This window comes from Pipistrellus hanaki (genome assembly GCF_964339955.1).
Source record: "Pipistrellus hanaki genome assembly, chromosome: 7".
Taxonomy (NCBI): domain Eukaryota; kingdom Metazoa; phylum Chordata; class Mammalia; order Chiroptera; family Vespertilionidae; genus Pipistrellus; species Pipistrellus hanaki.
Window position 1 is genome coordinate 67,911,082 of NC_140509.1, and position 16,442 is coordinate 67,927,523.

Below are 16,442 nucleotides of genomic sequence, written 5' to 3' on the forward strand. Positions count from 1 at the left end.
ATTTTTGAGAATCTTTTCTTTGCATGTATCAGTATGTACTAGCATATTGAAAATTTTATAGGAATAATATGACTGATAGCAAAGAGTGAACTTAGTTAGAAAATTTTTTCTTTTTCTAAATAACCTGAAATGTTTTTAGCCCAAGGTGTTTTGATCTGAATGACTTTATATTGTGAATCTGTTTTATATTAAGTCTATTGTGAATTTATTTTGAATATTTCTCTTAATCTTGTAAATATAAAAAATTACTTCCTCCTTTTGAAATATTTCAAGTCACTTGTTAACTTTTTTTCTCAATATCAAGGTAATATATTCTTAATGTAGATAAAGGGGAAAAAGTTACTCATGATTTTCTCATTCAAAGACAACAGTCTTGGGTTTTGTAATATTTCCTTCCAATGCATTTTTATTCTTTGTGTTATTATGTTTTTTATGTGCAATTATTGTATATACCATTTTGTATCCTATATTTTTCCTCTTTTTACTTTACATCTTTGTCTATTCATCTATCTGCCAATCTGCACACACATTTTTAAATGTGGAATCATTTTTTAGATCCCAATTTGATTCACAGTATACTTTTAAACATTGATTAAGAAATTATAGAAGGCATTTTTTATTTACCACAAAAAATAGTGTTCACATCTTTATTGGTACTTTTCAAATCTGAAATTACTTAAATGCCACCAGGTATAAAAGCTCACTTTTAAAAAATGTCCTTAGTAATATTTATCATGTTTAGTTATGGATTTTATATTTAAAAACCCCAAACCTTGGTTGTTTTTTTATTGGATTTAATAATATATTTCTTTAAGAACAGTTTTCATTAACTAATATTCTATTTGATGTGGATGATAGTATTAAACAGTCAAAAAATTTTTAGTTGATATCATTAGTGATTACTGATACATATGTGTATAGGAGAGAGATTCTTACTGAATAGGCTAAGTAGTTATTTTTTAAAATAGGATTATGAGGCCAGGAATCTTAAGACGTCATCTGAACTAGATTCCTGATTTGTGGCAGATTTTCAAGCATCTTTTTTAGTTATTAACTTAAAACCAGTCAACAAGTGGCAAATAGTTATAATTTGCAAAGTATGTTAAACTGGATTAGACGAGTTGTTTAACTTATAAGAATCTCACTTCATCTATAATAATTAGTTTTATACACTGTAAGTCATTTTTAATCATTTTTTTTTCTGTCCCAGGACCTCTGATAAATTTAACACTTTCTTGTCAGCATCATTATTTGCCAGTGACAATGATTTTCAAAGGGGAAGAGGCAATATATCTTTGTTTGTTATTTTTTGTCTGTTATTTTGATCCAACATCTGCCAAGCTGAGAATCACTGTCTTAGATAATATATTACTTTTTTTCATATATAATGTTATCAAATATTTGAGTGACTAGTATGTACCAGGTACTGGATTGGATACTCTGGAAAATATCAAAAATTCCCTTCTGGTGCTCACAGGTTAGTTGGAGAGGTAAGGCATATTCTTTATATGGGTGTTTTAAAATATAAATGGAAATAACTTGCTATATGAGGATATACAATAAAGGCCTTTTAATCTCAAGTCATAACATTTTGGACTGGAGCTTTCATTTTTAAGAATTTGAGATTATGAACTAAAATTGTTATAATTATGCTAGATGCATGCTTTATAACCTAAGTATCCCATTCCCCACCTAAAATCAGCATAAGCAAAAGGTAAAAAGATAGTATCCAGATGTTATTAGAAACATCAGCGTAGCTTTCTGGCTTCCCATCAGAAATTAAATTATAGTAGCAATTTTTTCTTTATTAAGCAGAGAATGATTTAACTGCTAAGCTCTAACTATGTATATTCCTAGGAGATTTTTAAGATGCAAATATTAAAACCAAATCAGAATTGGTGATTTTATTTACTATTATCAGAAGTATCTGAAATCATGATTAGCCTTATCAAAATCACAAAATCATGATGTAGACAAAGCATTGACATTTTTTTTTTAAATAGGAAATTTATTTTTATTTTTTATTTTTTTGTTAATCCTCACCAAGGATATATTTCCATTGATTTTTAGAAAGTAGAAGGAAGTAGGAGAGACACACAGAGAGAAACATCAATGTGAGAGAGACATATTGATTGGTTGCAGATTTGGTAAGGGTCTGCAACCAATATATGTACCCTCGAGCCTGCAACCAATATATGTACCCTCGAGCCTGCAACCATTATATGTACCCTTGACTGCACTCAAACCTGGGCCACTTCAGTGCATAGGCTGATGCTCTATCCACTGAGCCAAACTGACTAGGGCAAGCATTGACATTTTATAGAAATACTTGATTAAGCAGTTTTTATATACATTTAGCTTCAAAACAAACCTGGTTCATTCTTATTGGGAAAATCTCTTCTATGAAGCTCTGAGGAGGTATACCAGACACAGTGGGAAGGGGAGGTGGGTGCCTTGGAAGTAGCCTGAAGAAGACAAGAGAAAAATTTCCTGATTAGACATATGACCTTTAGACACATACTTAATTTTCATCTCTAAGATAATGGGTTGAACCAAATAACCTCTTAGAAAAATAGCCTGCAAAACTGCATGATTATATGAATCTCAGTTCCTGTAAGGACTTTACAAGGAATGTGAATACTTACTTTTCTGCCTTCCTCTTAATCAGAGTTCCTTCATTGGCTGCCTTCTCCTATCGCATCCATTCCCAAGCCTTAAGTTGCTTTACATATTTTAATGATGCCCTCATTTCTTCTTTGTAAACTTGATTATCAAGGTTTCTATCCAATTTCTGTTTGTCTTTGAAAGAATCTCAAACCTAATATGTTTTACGTTCATATCTAATCTAGAGTCCTCAGGATTTAGATTTCATCTATTTTTTGTGGGTTCCCCCCCCCCCCTAATATTTAATTCATTGTCATTATCTCTTAATGTATGTCTCTCACGCCTGTACCCTCTTATTCATTTTCTGTGCTCTTGTACTTGCTCAGCTGCAGTCATAGCATTTGTGGTCTGCAAATTTATCTTTTCTTGGTGTTTTCTTTAAATCTTGTCTGTTACATCTAGTTACCTGAAAATAGAGACAATTATTCATCTTTGTGTCTCCAATGCCAAGAACATGTTACAATTTATCTTGAAAAATGGAAAAACCTTTAATAATATCTAGGCACTTTAAAAAAAAATTTATTTCAGAGAGGAAGGGAGAGGGAGAGTGAGGTAGAAACATCAGTGATGAGAGAGAATCATTGATCTGCTGCCTTCTGCACGCTCCCTAACTGGAGATTGAGCCCGCAACCAGGGCATGTGTCCTTGATGGGAATTGAACCTGGGACTCTTCAGTCTGCAGACCCATGGACTGGACAAAATCACATAGGGCTTTGGGCACTGTTTTTTGCTTTTGTTTGTTTGTGTGTTTGTTTTTTTGTTTGTTTGTTTTAATCTTTGGTGGAAATTACCAATTATTTAGGAGAAAGCATTTCCTCTGTGGATCTCTATAATTTCACATTACATAAAAGGACCATCCAAGAGGAGTAATATCCTGACCAACAGACTTCTCTTAGTTCTCCAGAATGTATTTTCCACCTGGTGATAACATAATCATATCCTTGCTAGAGAAATCTGGGAACTGTCCTTTTTCTCACCTCCCTTTATATAGTAAGTCACCAAGTTACCTAGTAATTTCTTAGATATCCCTTTCTCCATTGTTCTTTAATCAGTCCATAACATTTCTTACACATATTACTATAACAGTTTGCTGACTGCTCTGCCCTCATTCTTGCTGCCACAATCCATTTTCTATTCTATGGTTAAGAGTAAGTTTTAAAAGCACAGTATTCCAATGCTTAAATTCTTTTTATGGCTCTTACATTTCAAAATCAAGTGCTTACATGTTGTCCATGGCTTAAAACCTATCTTTATGTCTCACCACTTCATCTCTCACCCTATGTCTCAGCCATGCTGACCCACTGGCAGTAGCAAGCATTATGTTGTGTCCCCTGATCTTACTTTCCTTATTTTTCCCCCTCTTAAGTTCATGAAGAATCTTTTGAAGAAAACCTGGCCTGATTTTTTAGTATGGGCGGGCTAGTCCTTTTTATGTGCATCCTCGTGTCTGCATTATAGCAGTTCACATGATAAAAATATGCTTGTGTGGTATCTCTTCTAGGTTATGCTTGAGGATAATAATCACATCTTATTCTTTGATCTGTTTATCCCATTACCTAGCAGTGTCACATTGCTGGCATTCCCTCGTTTCCATCATGAATTAATATGTGTTTGCCAGAGAGTACTTTGTGTATGTACATTCCCTGGTGTCAAATGAGGAAAAGAAAGTTGGCATTTTGGTGATATCAGAGACCCGAAAATTAAAATATACCAGGCATTGCTATAAACACTTTACATATATTAACTCATTTAATTCTTTTATTATTAAGTAGGTTTTAGTATTGTTATTTTATGCATGAGGAAACTGGGCACAGAGGGAAGTTAAATGATTTCCTTGAAGTCACATAACTACCCTGTTTCCCTGAAAATAAGACAGTGTCTTATATTAATTTTTTCTCCCAAAGTTGCACTAGGTCTTATTTTCAGGGGATGTCTTATCTTTCCATGCACTAGGTCTTATTTTCGGAGGATGTCTTATTTTCGGGGAAACACGGTAGTAAGTGGCAGAGCCTGGATTCAACTCAGGCTGTCTGGCTGCAGAACCTACTTTACCAGAGTAACTGGTGAACTGGCAGTTTTGACATGTAGTGGTTTTCGGGTCTCTCCTGTGGTTCCATAAAAGTATGCAAGCAAATTTACATCTGCTTTATTTAGTGTTTTTGCCTCATAGGCTTGGTAAATCTTTGTGGAATGAATCCAAGAATGTTTCATCATGTAGTGCTGAAGTTGGCCTCTTTGTTTCATGTATTACCAAGAAGCCTGGCTTCCTCATATTAATAATTCTCATGAAAATAATGATAATGGTAGGACATTGTTTCATAAGAGTTGGAAAGCAGAGAGATGCCATATCTAACACTAAGGGCCTAAAGGCCTGACTTAAGTAGGTGGGAAAGGAAAAATTTGAGAAATATTTATGAGGGAAAAGTCAATATAATTAGTGTTAATTGGATGTAGAGATTTCAAGAGAAAAGGGAATCAGAAATCAGTGGCAGGTTTTAAGTGTGGCTGGATGGGAAAAGACTTCAGAATGTCTTTTGTTGACAAGAGGGTGAGTTTGGATGATGTATGCATTTGATATGGTGAGGATATGTAGGGTTTGTATTATACATTCAATTCTTTTGCTAATAACTCTTCAGAGCAGTAGCTCTCAACTGAAGGTGATTTTGCCCCACAAAGAGACATTTGGCTATATCCAGAAACATTTTTGGGATGCTGCTAAACGTGTTGCAATGCAGAGGACAGCCCCGGACAACAGAAATATCCTGCCCAAAATGTCAGGTTGAGAAATCTTACCCAAAGAATACAAGAAGGGCTTGATAGACTTTACCATGATTTTTTTTTTTAACCTAGTAAAAATACATGTTCAAAGAGGTCACATATATAATTCCCTTTTAGTTTTTCACCTTAATTTTTTTAGGAATTTATCAGAACATTGACAGAGTTATCAGGAAATGATTTAGTTTGTACACATTAACTATTTGGGTTATGGAAATAGAGAAATCGAAAGGATGCAGTCCCTGCTGTCAAGGAGCCTGAGAGTCTAAACAAGGGGATTGATTACTTAACACAAAATACAAAATTGTTCAACCTGTGTGCTGCAAGAATTTTTAGAACATGCATTACTTGATTAGTCAGGGTCACCTCATTTCCTTTAGATTGTCAAGTAAAAAATGATACCTTCCAACTCAATAGCTTCCAGTGTGAATGAATAAAAAATTATACCTTTTTTGGTGTGTCACAGAATTTTAGTAATTTATGTGGGCCATGGGATGAAAAAGGTTGAAAATCGTTGTTAGAGCATTACTTTCAGTCTTACTAGAGCATTCTGAATATAAAGTTGTCATTGAATGATTGATTGGATGAACTTGAAACTCTGTTTCAAATCATGAACTTTCCAGCTCAGCCGGTTGAAACAGTTGGTTGGAGCTTTGCCTCCTGTACACCAAAAATAATAAATAAATAAATAAATAAATAAATAAAATACATAAAATAAAAATTAAAAAAGGTTGCAGGTTCAATTCCAGGCCTGGGTGCGTAAAAGAGATAGCCTATCAATATTTCTCTCTCACATCAACTTTTCTCTCTCTCTTCCTTGCTCTTTCTCTCTCTAAAGCATGTATCTCAATAACAGTCTCATGTGAGGATTAGAAAATAAAACATGAAATTTCTAGGGGATGTTTTCAGTATTATGTTGTAGTCAGGATCATTGATGGGAAGTGTTGGGTTGTGGTACACTAATTCTGAGTGCTATTGCTAAGTAGGTTTTTACTTTATTCTAAGAAAAAATCGAGAGAGAACACATTCCTAGAAGTATATAATAATACTTTTTTAATTTTATCTCATTTCTCCCTACCAGTGGTGTTCTAGGCTGAACTCTAGCCAACAGTGTCAGATAGCGTTCTTCTCCAACCCCTTGCTTTGGCAGCACTAGATGCTAATAAAAAAGTAGAAATAGCCTGACCAGTGTGACTCAGTGGTCATGGCACATGCCCGGGTTGCAGGCTTGATCCCTGGTAGAAGTGTGCAGGAAGCAGGCGATCAACGATTCTATAATTGATGTTTCTATCTCTCCCTCTCCCTGTCTGAAATGAATAAAAATACATAATTTTTTCAAAAGGAGAAATACTTTTGCTATTCTTCCCTCCTTCTCTTGCCCTCCATGTCCCCTCTTCCACTACTTTCTCTTTTCAGTCCTCTTGCTGGTCCTCACCTCTCCACTCCCCCCCATTCCTGTCTTCCCTTTTCTCTGCCCCATCTTTCTTTGTTGTATAGTTTGACCTGGTCTATTGATTGCTCACTTTTTCTAAGGATTTTTTAAAAAATTATTACTGGTTTGTTGGAGCTCTTTTATTATATTTCCCCACATACTTTATGTCCACTTGTGGTATCCTTAATCATGGAGAAATTTAAAATTTTTTATGTAAGACTCATAAGTCTTTCCTGAATTTATAAGTATATTTTTACAATAACTCTTTTTAAGTTCATATTTTTAATCAAGAATTTATATGATATACCATAGCCTTTTCCCAAAATGAATAGCCAATATTCCCAATACAATATTGGATAACCCATCCTTTTCCATTGATTTGAAATATCTTTGCATATACTGAATTTCTGTTTATAAATGTATATAACACATTCCTATGTATCCCTGTATGTTTTCCCATATACTCAAGTATTATTGTGATATATAACAAATAAAAATATATTCCTATTAATGGGTCCATTTGTACTTCATTCAGATTCATCAAGCTACTCTTGTGCTATTACCATGTTAATTTACTTCAGTTTTATAGGAGGTCTTTTTGTTTTTTTGTTAATCCTCACTTGAGGATATTTTTCCATTGATTTTTAGGGAGAGTGGAAGAGAGAGGGAAAGAGAGAGAGAGAAACATTGATGTGAGACAAACACATTGATTGGTTGTCTTCTACATGAGTCCTGACCATATGGGTCTTCTACATGAGCCCTGACCATAACATACAAAGCACATCCACAAAGTACCATATTGTCCAATAACATACATAGGTTATGTATGGGCCAGGGAGGAGCCTGCAACTAAGGTACATGCTCTTGACTGGAATCGACCCAGGACCCTTTGGTCCACAAGCGATTCTCTTTGAGCCAAACTGACTAGGGCTATAGGAGGTCTTGATATCTGGCAGTGCCTCTATCATGGTTTTTAATTTAAAATTTTATTGATCATCCTGTCACATTTACTCTTCCAGATGAACTTCAACATCAACTTGGTTAGTGTTCCCCCCAATAGTCCCATTGATTGGATTTTGCACTTTTGGGTCTTTTGTGTGTGTGTGTGTGTGTGTGTGTGTGTGTGTGTGTGTGTGTTGTTATGTACTCCTTAAACTTACTTGTATGACACTTAAAATAAATCAAAAAACAAAACACAACTGGGTTCAAGCTGAGGTATGGCACACTTTTTGTGTTACTGTCAATGGCTAGGTACATCTAGCATTTGTTGGCCCTGTCATCTATAATCATTTTAAAAGGATAAGTTAATGGGTACAGCACTATTCAGTCAAATTAAAAATAATTACAGTAAACATGTACTGACCACAAACTTATGATTTAAATTATTTTTGATTTAAGAGTTTTCTGGCAAGAATATTATATGAACAATGATAATTCCGTAGAATGAAGGTATCTTTTTTTTTTTTTTTAGTTTTGTTTGAAGAATACTAGGCATTTTTCCTCTAAGAAAAGTCTTGCACTTACATAACCACATATTTGAAATACTACATCTTGTGTTTGATGTCCTATAAATAAGAATCACCAGAATCAAAAATAATGTACTGCATCCTGAGAAATACTATAGGATCACATTATTTTTCTCTATGCTTAGTGACCTTTTATGTTATTTCATGACAAACCTACTTTTTTTTTTTTAAAGTCAAATTTACACTATTTCAATGTACTAAATGTTTAAGTGGGTCAAGAAATTTTCCTCATGCAAAATGATTGGAAGGTATTAAAATTAATCTTAATGGGAAGTGGGAACATATCACCTGGATGGAGACATTTTTGTGCTTTTATGGTTCTTTCCCCCTATTCTTTTAACTGAGGCCAAAATCCACAGTGCCTTTTTCTTGCCATAGTCCAGGGGTCTTCAAACTACGGCCCGCGGGCCACATGCGGCCCGCAGAGGAGTCTGATCCGGCCCGCCAGGTTTTTTGGGCAGTGAGCGCAGCCGACGTGTTACAGTAGGAATTAGTAGTTCATATAGTCCGGCCCTCCAGCTCTCTGAGGGACCGTGATCTGGCCCCCACTTTAAAAAGTTTGAGGACCCCTGCTAGTCAATTAAGGTGTCCTCCCGCCAGCCCTCATACACAAAACATCAGGATAATGCTTTCAGTTTCCTCTTTCCTAACCTTCACTCACCTTTCACACCTTTCTACATTTGCTATAATCCAAGGAACTGTGTTTTTTATGAGAAGCAAATACCTCAATGTTTTTCTAGTATTTTTCTTCTTCCTTGCCTTACTTCATTGACATCCTTTCAAACTTCAGGGTCTGGAAAAACAGCTTTGTTCTTTTTGCTGCCTTTCCCAACATTGCTATTCCTTAATCCTTTTTACTTTATTTTAAAAAAATCTTTGTTCCCTTTAAATTCCTGTCTTTTTGCCTGTAGCAACCTTATATTAGTCCTCATGCCCTCATCTACTGGCTACTTTTTCTAATCTATTGAAGACTTTGGCAGCAGGTTTACAGTTTCCTTCTTACTCTAAACTCTTCACAACTATTGCTTGCCTGTGCATCACTGTGGAAAAATCACGTCTGACACCCTGGACTTTCAGTTCCTTGACTGCCTCACTTCTAGTGACCTTCACCTCTCATCAGCAATACACTAATGCCCCCTCCACCTTCAACTACCTTCTTTTTCTGCTCTTCTTGCACCTGTTGGGTAGAAACTTAACCCTGAATGAAGCATTTAATAATGTCCTCTTTGTGCCTGGTCCTGAGCTGAACATTGCTAGGGAAAGTCACAGAGAAAGGCAGATTGATTCCATCATAAATTCATTATTACAAGTCTTAAGTGGGCTCTCAATATTATCCAACAGTCCTCCTAATTTTTAAATATTCAAATCATTCTCCTTTGTGCAACTATTGTTGAAAACTTTATTTGCTTCACCAGGCTTTTTACTTTCCTCATTTATCCTCAGTCTCAGCAGGCAACTGGCTGCTTGCTATTTCTTGTTGAAAATTATAAAGTTACATTCTGAGCAATTCCATGAATTCGTGTGTGTGTGTGTGTATTAAAGATCAAATATGCATTAAGTCTTACTTGGATGTAGCTCATAATTTATCCTCCTCCATGTTCTTAATTCACTTTTTCTACAATGACCTTTCCTCCATATTTATAGATAGCAGATGTCTTACTAAGTTTATTATTGTGTGCAAGTAAAATAAATGCAGTGTTCAGCACAATTCAGCAGACTCTCAGCTTTCTCATCAGATTATAGGTATCACAGGATTAAAAATAGTTTAGCCATCTGCTAACTGACCAAACAGTTTTAGTATTGTGAAAGGGTGTGGTGGGAGAGGGAGATAGAGGGTCTGTGTGTATTGTCTGTACAAGGTGCATTGTAGAAACCGCCTCGTGACCTCTTAATACTGAAACTTAAGAGTCAATTCAAAATTAGGAAGAGATTTGGTGGAGGTTAAGCCCAGCAAAGGCCTGATATAGGGGATTTTCCAGAATAGGGTATCAGAAGAATTTTTTTTTCAGCTTTTGAATATTTCATTAAAATGTTTCAAAGAAAAGAATATGTGTTTATAAAGACATGAATTCTATGAAATGTAATTTTTATTATATATTTAATATATATATTTCTAGAAATGAACTTTAATTAAACTTTTGTATTTTACTCTTTAATTAGGAAAATCAATAGATTCCCAGTCATCTCGAAGCGAATGTGATATTGTGCCAAAAGTTGCTAAAATGACTGTATCTGGAAAGAAGCCAACCATGGGATTTGAAGTGCCTGGGTAAGATTTATAACCCTTCCCCCCACTTTTCTGAAATTAGTTTGTATCCTGTTAGACTATCAGAAAATATATTATTAACATTGAGCTACCCACAGTCTTCAATATATCATAGTACAAAAGAAGAGGATAAGAAATTAGACTTAATTCTAGACTTACCCATGTATATAACATAATCTGTCTCATTATCAATTTCCATATTTATTTAAATTAAATTATTTATAGCTACTTTAAAAACATGATTTTGTGAAATCTAACACTGTTGAGATAGGGACTCCTTGTGCCACTAGATGGCATAGTAAGTAGCATTTAGGAATTACTTGCACGGGATGGGCAAAAGTAGGTTTACAATTGCAATACAAATATTGTAAATAATGCAATAATCCTATATAATGAAAGTCTAATATGCTAAGTGTCTGGTCGTCCATTTAACCAATCAAAGTATAATATGCTAATGATATGCTAAGGCTACTCAACCACTTTCTATGACCTGCACTGACCAGAGGGCAGGCAGTTGATGGGTTGACCAGTCGCTATGATATGCTCTGACTGGTAGGTTAGCTTGCTGCTGGGGTCCAGCCAATCGGGACTGAGTGAGATGGGCCAGGCACTCCCTGGAACCCTCCTGTGGTCCCTCCTTGGCTGGCCCATCTCCCATGTCCCTCCCTGGCCCTGATGATGCACTGGTAGGGTCTCTTGTCCTGGCCTGTGCCCTCTTGCAATCCAGGACCCCTCAGGGGATTGTTGGAGAGTTGGTTTTGGCCCGATCCTGCAGGTCTGGCTGAGGAAACCCACTGGTGCATGAATTCGTGTACTGGGCTCTAGTTAATAAATAAGAATGATATAAGGATAAACTCTGTTTCACATACTCATAACTGGTTTTAGAGCTAGCTCTGGGCATTCAGGTAAATGTTTGCAAATTATAGTCTAAATTTGATCTCACTTAATTTAGCCTGTTGGAATTTTTTAAAGGATGGGAGCATTTTTTACATTAGTAAATTTTTTTCCCTGTAGTTCAAGATAAAACTAATTTAAGCATTATTAAAAAAATGAACACCAAAATTGGCTATTGGAGATTTTGCAAAGCAAATTAAAATGGGAATGGATATGAGGTTTTTATAAAGTTATAGATAAAACAATCTGACTCTTTCCTGAAGTATAGGATTAAGTGTGGAGCATATAAAAATGCCCTGAGAGGGAAACGTGACTTGCAGTTTAATCTATTCTTTGTCCTAATTCTATTTATCTATAGTCAATGATGGAAATGTAGGGCATATCACAGTCTGGAGGGTTAAGTCACATTCTTTATAGCTATCCACAGGATAGCACTGCTACAGTTTCCACGTAGAATAGTCAAAGAGGCATCTTCATTGTCAAGGAGAGAATAGATTAAGCTAGAATGGTCTTGTTTCTACTTTATGTGTCTGAGCCCCTTGCTAGATTCTATGCTTCTGAGAGTAGTAGAAACTTTCTCATTTCTATATCATCTTTTCAACATCAGTGCCTAGTATGTGTTGTAGTTTTCAGTAAATCAATCAAGTATTTTTTGAATTGAGACTCCTTTGCCAAAAGTATTAAGAATATGTAGACATTTAGAGGTAGCTCCCTTAAAGATAGTTTAAGCAAAAGAGATTGTAAGTCCTCTTGTTAGAATAAGTTAGGGGTAAAACTAATTTTTCTTTACTACTAATTTATCTCCAGGAACACATTTTGTGTCAATCTTTTAAAAATGCCCCCTTTATGCCATCTGTTTTGATAGGATTATATGGCTAAGACTATGGGATTAATTAGACTTTGAATTTCAGTTATTTTACAGGATATTTTCTTCTTATCATAGTTTTGGTAGACTGTTTTTCTTCTGAGATCTTCCAAGTCTGTATTTGTGTGGTTTGGGTCTAGCTACTTATCATTTCTACCTTAACAGACTCTAACCACTTAGCAGAGGTCATTTTTAGTTTGCAAGTATAAGGAAGATGAAGAGAGGACTTCTCTGCCCTTCTGACATTATAGGACATCAGTTGAGTTGGTTTTTAACACTCTTTTCCTATCTCTGCTTTCTTTAGAGTAACAGCTGAAGAAAATGGTCATGTTTTCCACACACCTCAAAAAGGACACCCTAGTGACGATACCAGCTTGGCTTCTTCTGATGCTCTCGATTCCGTTTCTAAATCAGCTGTTCCACCCCACACCATTCAAGCATCAGAGGAGCAGAGTTCAACACAAACACCAGGGAGAAAGTCTGGCAAGCTGAAGCAGCAGATAGATGTCAAAGCAGAGCTGGAGAAGCGGCAAGGAGGGAAGCAACTCCTCAACTTAGTGGTCATTGGTAATGTCCTTTGCCCCACTGGACTGTCAGTCAACTCTGCTTCAGTCTCACAGCTTCCTAGCTGCAGCATGGGAACTTGTTCCACTCTGCGTCTCTCTATGGGTTAATAGACATGAAGCAAGGGGGCATTGCATCATAATGCTTTCTAGTCACCCAGGGTGAAATAATGCCAACTTACCAAGGTCCTTAGACTTCACTGTGACCTTTTCATTTGTGACCATTTTGAAAATGGCATGTCTTGTTGACAATTTTAATTTACAAAGATCAGGAAAATTCTCCTCTCTAAAAAGACATGCTCTTTTCCCTCCACTTAATTGTTTTAAATATCATTTAATAAAAATTGGTATTTATTACTCTAAACACTGCTGTGAACTATTGAGTTCCATGTTCATGCAATGCCTCAATGTGAACAACATCTGGAAAATGTACCTAGTATTAATCCTGAATCAATTTTCCTTAGGTCATGTTGATGCTGGGAAAAGTACTCTGATGGGCCATATGCTTTATCTTCTGGGTAATGTAAACAAAAGAACTATGCATAAGTATGAACAAGAGTCTAAAAAGGCTGGCAAAGCTTCGTTTGCATATGCATGGGTCTTGGATGAGACTGGAGAAGAAAGGGAAAGGTAGTCACTATATTTCAAAATTTTCAGTTTGAAATTATATCTTAATTAAGTATGTAAAATGTGTTGAGTATATGTGAAACACCATGAAATATTTTAGACTATTTTTAGAAAAAAGATTTCTATTATTTGGGAAATATTTTTACTGTATTTTTCATTACTACATACATAATGAATCTATATGTTTTTACTCTTCCAATTTCTCTGAGAATAGTTTAAAACGTTCTTTTAAAGTAAAAATGCTTAGCTAATAATTTACTGAGTGACATTTCTGTTGTAACTTCCCTAAGTATATGTCAAATTGCCTTGATTTTGAATTAAAATTATGAGTAAGACTTTTAATTTTATGTCAGATTATAAAGAAAAGGTAACTTCTTGTAGTAAAATGTCTAGCAAATGCAAATGACCAGACTTAATTTACTTTTATACTTTTTGTACTATGTTTCATGAGACAAAAGTCAGCAAGTGACTAAACCTATCTCCTACCATATAGTCTTAATTAAGTCAGTTACTTCTTCTGTATCTCTTACTGTTTTCAGTGCTAATATTGGGGATATTCTAGCAGGAGAATGCAGCCAGGAATACTCATAATATTTCTTTTGAAGCCTTTTTAAAATGGTGATATATATCCTGTTAGAATTGTAGGGATGGAGGAGGCAGTGGCACCTTTGTGAGGAAAGAAAGAGAACCTTAATAATTAAGTGAAATGGCAGATGTGTCAGCTGTCTCAAAATAATTACTTTTAAGACCTGAAGTCCTCTGAAAGTCCTGAATCAACAATGGTTATTCTCTGTGCCTGTGTCTTCATTCTGAATGTGACTAGAGAATATATTTGGGTTTTCATGTTTTTTAAAAATGTGTATTTTTTTCTTGGACTCTTGGATAGTCTATATTATAATATATAAGGTAATTCTCAGTAAAGGGGATATTAATATTCCTTAGCTGTTTTGATAAATAGGAATTTATGTTACAGTGTTTTTTTCTCTTATAGGTGTCCCTTTTATTCTATGTATAGTATCACATGCTTGTTTTCTAACCTAGTAAGAAACGTTAGTGGAACAGCTGCAAATTTTTAAAAAATTTATATTGGAAAACAGTGAAATTTATGTGTGATATCAGAAGACTAAACAAATTTTTATTTACCAATTTACTGTGCAGATTATTAAAGTGTATATATATATATATATATATATATATATATATATATGCTTGTGTCATCTATTAAGTATATAAACAAATTGAGGACGCTATAAGTTAGAATGACTTGTGTGAATTTTCTTAAGTGAGTTGAACTGGGAAGAGACATAATAATCTCATTCCTAGAGTAAATATTTTTAGTGGTTTTTAAAAGAATAGATCTTCTAATTATCTGTCATATTTCTGCTGCTGCTAGTTCTCTATTATTCAGCATGATGCAATTTTTAGAATATTCCTTTATTCTGTAGCTAGGAGAAACTTCCAGATATAGAATGGGAGTTTTAACTTGCTCTTTTATGCTCCTTAATAACATTTCAAAAATACAATGTGTTGTTTCTCCCAGCATGTTAAATATTTGTGAATCCTCCATTCTAATTATGTTTGGAACAAAAATTAGTAAAATTAATGACATCTTTAGGCTTATAAATCTAGACCAGAGCTGAGTGAAGATTATATAGTGGTCAAAGAAGTCTAGGGAGAATCTTGGAATAAATATCTCATCATCACTAATCTAAAAGCAATTATTTGGGGATTATTAAATAGAATGAAGAATAATTTCAGAAGTTCAAATAGCCCATGGGTTCATATTAAACTAGAATGGGTTGAGTAAGGAGACCATAGTTACCTTACTGTTAGGGTAACCATGTAATTTATCATTATTGTTGTTGGGATACTAGGTAGTAAAAGGAGGTGCTCATTCATTACTCTGGATTATTCTGGGCAGAACAGATAGGCAATTACCTAGTTCATTGCCCAACTGATTTCTAAATTCCTGAAGTCTAGAATGACTTAGTACCTTTGCAGACCGTCCCTGGGCTTTCTTATAACCCGAATCTGCATTTGTGTGGCTGTCAAGAGGCACTGTATTTGGTCTTTAAGAAGGATGAAATGGGATGTGAAAAAAAACCCCATCTTCCTTAGTTTTTAAAAAATGGGGCCTCTCCTTTAGTATCTCCTGTTTTCTAATGTGTAACATACTGACTGGTCTTACAGATGAAAGTTTCCTAAGTTTGTTTCTATAATTAGTGAAACATAAACATAAGAAGGTGAGGAAAACTACCCCCTGATAGTGGTCATTCTTCATTTTACCTTTTCTTCATTTTACTGTTTTCTTTTTTGGAGATGTCCCCACATATCCTCCTTTGTTTCCAATCTACATTGCTTACAAAAGAAAAAAAAAATCTTTGCTGCATTCACACTTTTAAAAAATATATATATTTTATTGATTTTTTACAGAGAGGCGGAGAGGGGGATAGAGAGCTAGAAACGTTGATGAGAGAGAAACATCGACCACCTGCCCCTTGCACACCCCCCACCGGGGATGTGCCGGCAACAATTGTACATGTCCTTGACCGGAATCAAACCTGGGACCTTTCAGTCCTCAGACCGATGCTCTACCACTGAGCTCTACCGGTTTCGGCTGCATTCACACTTTTATTTTAAAGTTTTATGGGTGTAATTTGGTCACAGCAGAAATTTTAGCCCAAATTGATAGCTTAATTTCTCAAAGTAATAGGCTATATAATCAAATCCCCATTATTACTTAAAAATATAGACTGTCATTTAACTTAAATTATGAAATAATTTAATCCATTACACTGATTATTTATATAGTGCATTCTAACCATTTTAT

The 16,442-nt window shown here is 35.0% G+C and overlaps 1 protein-coding gene across 2 annotated transcripts in view; it reads left to right on the top strand.

Moving 5' to 3' along the window:
- HBS1L (HBS1 like translational GTPase) overlaps positions 1-16,442 on the top strand; it is a 70,484-nt gene that overhangs the window by 29,712 nt on the left and 24,330 nt on the right. Inside the window, exons 5-7 of one of the 2 annotated variants that reach the window (XM_084889501.1) lie at positions 10,570-10,666; positions 12,727-12,989; positions 13,450-13,615. In XM_084889501.1, the coding sequence (XP_084745627.1) occupies positions 10,570-10,666; positions 12,727-12,989; positions 13,450-13,615 (526 nt within the window). Of the gene's footprint in view, positions 1-10,557; positions 10,667-12,726; positions 12,990-13,449; positions 13,616-16,442 lie in introns of both variants that reach the window. The other variant, XM_084889500.1, reaches the window with a different exon arrangement.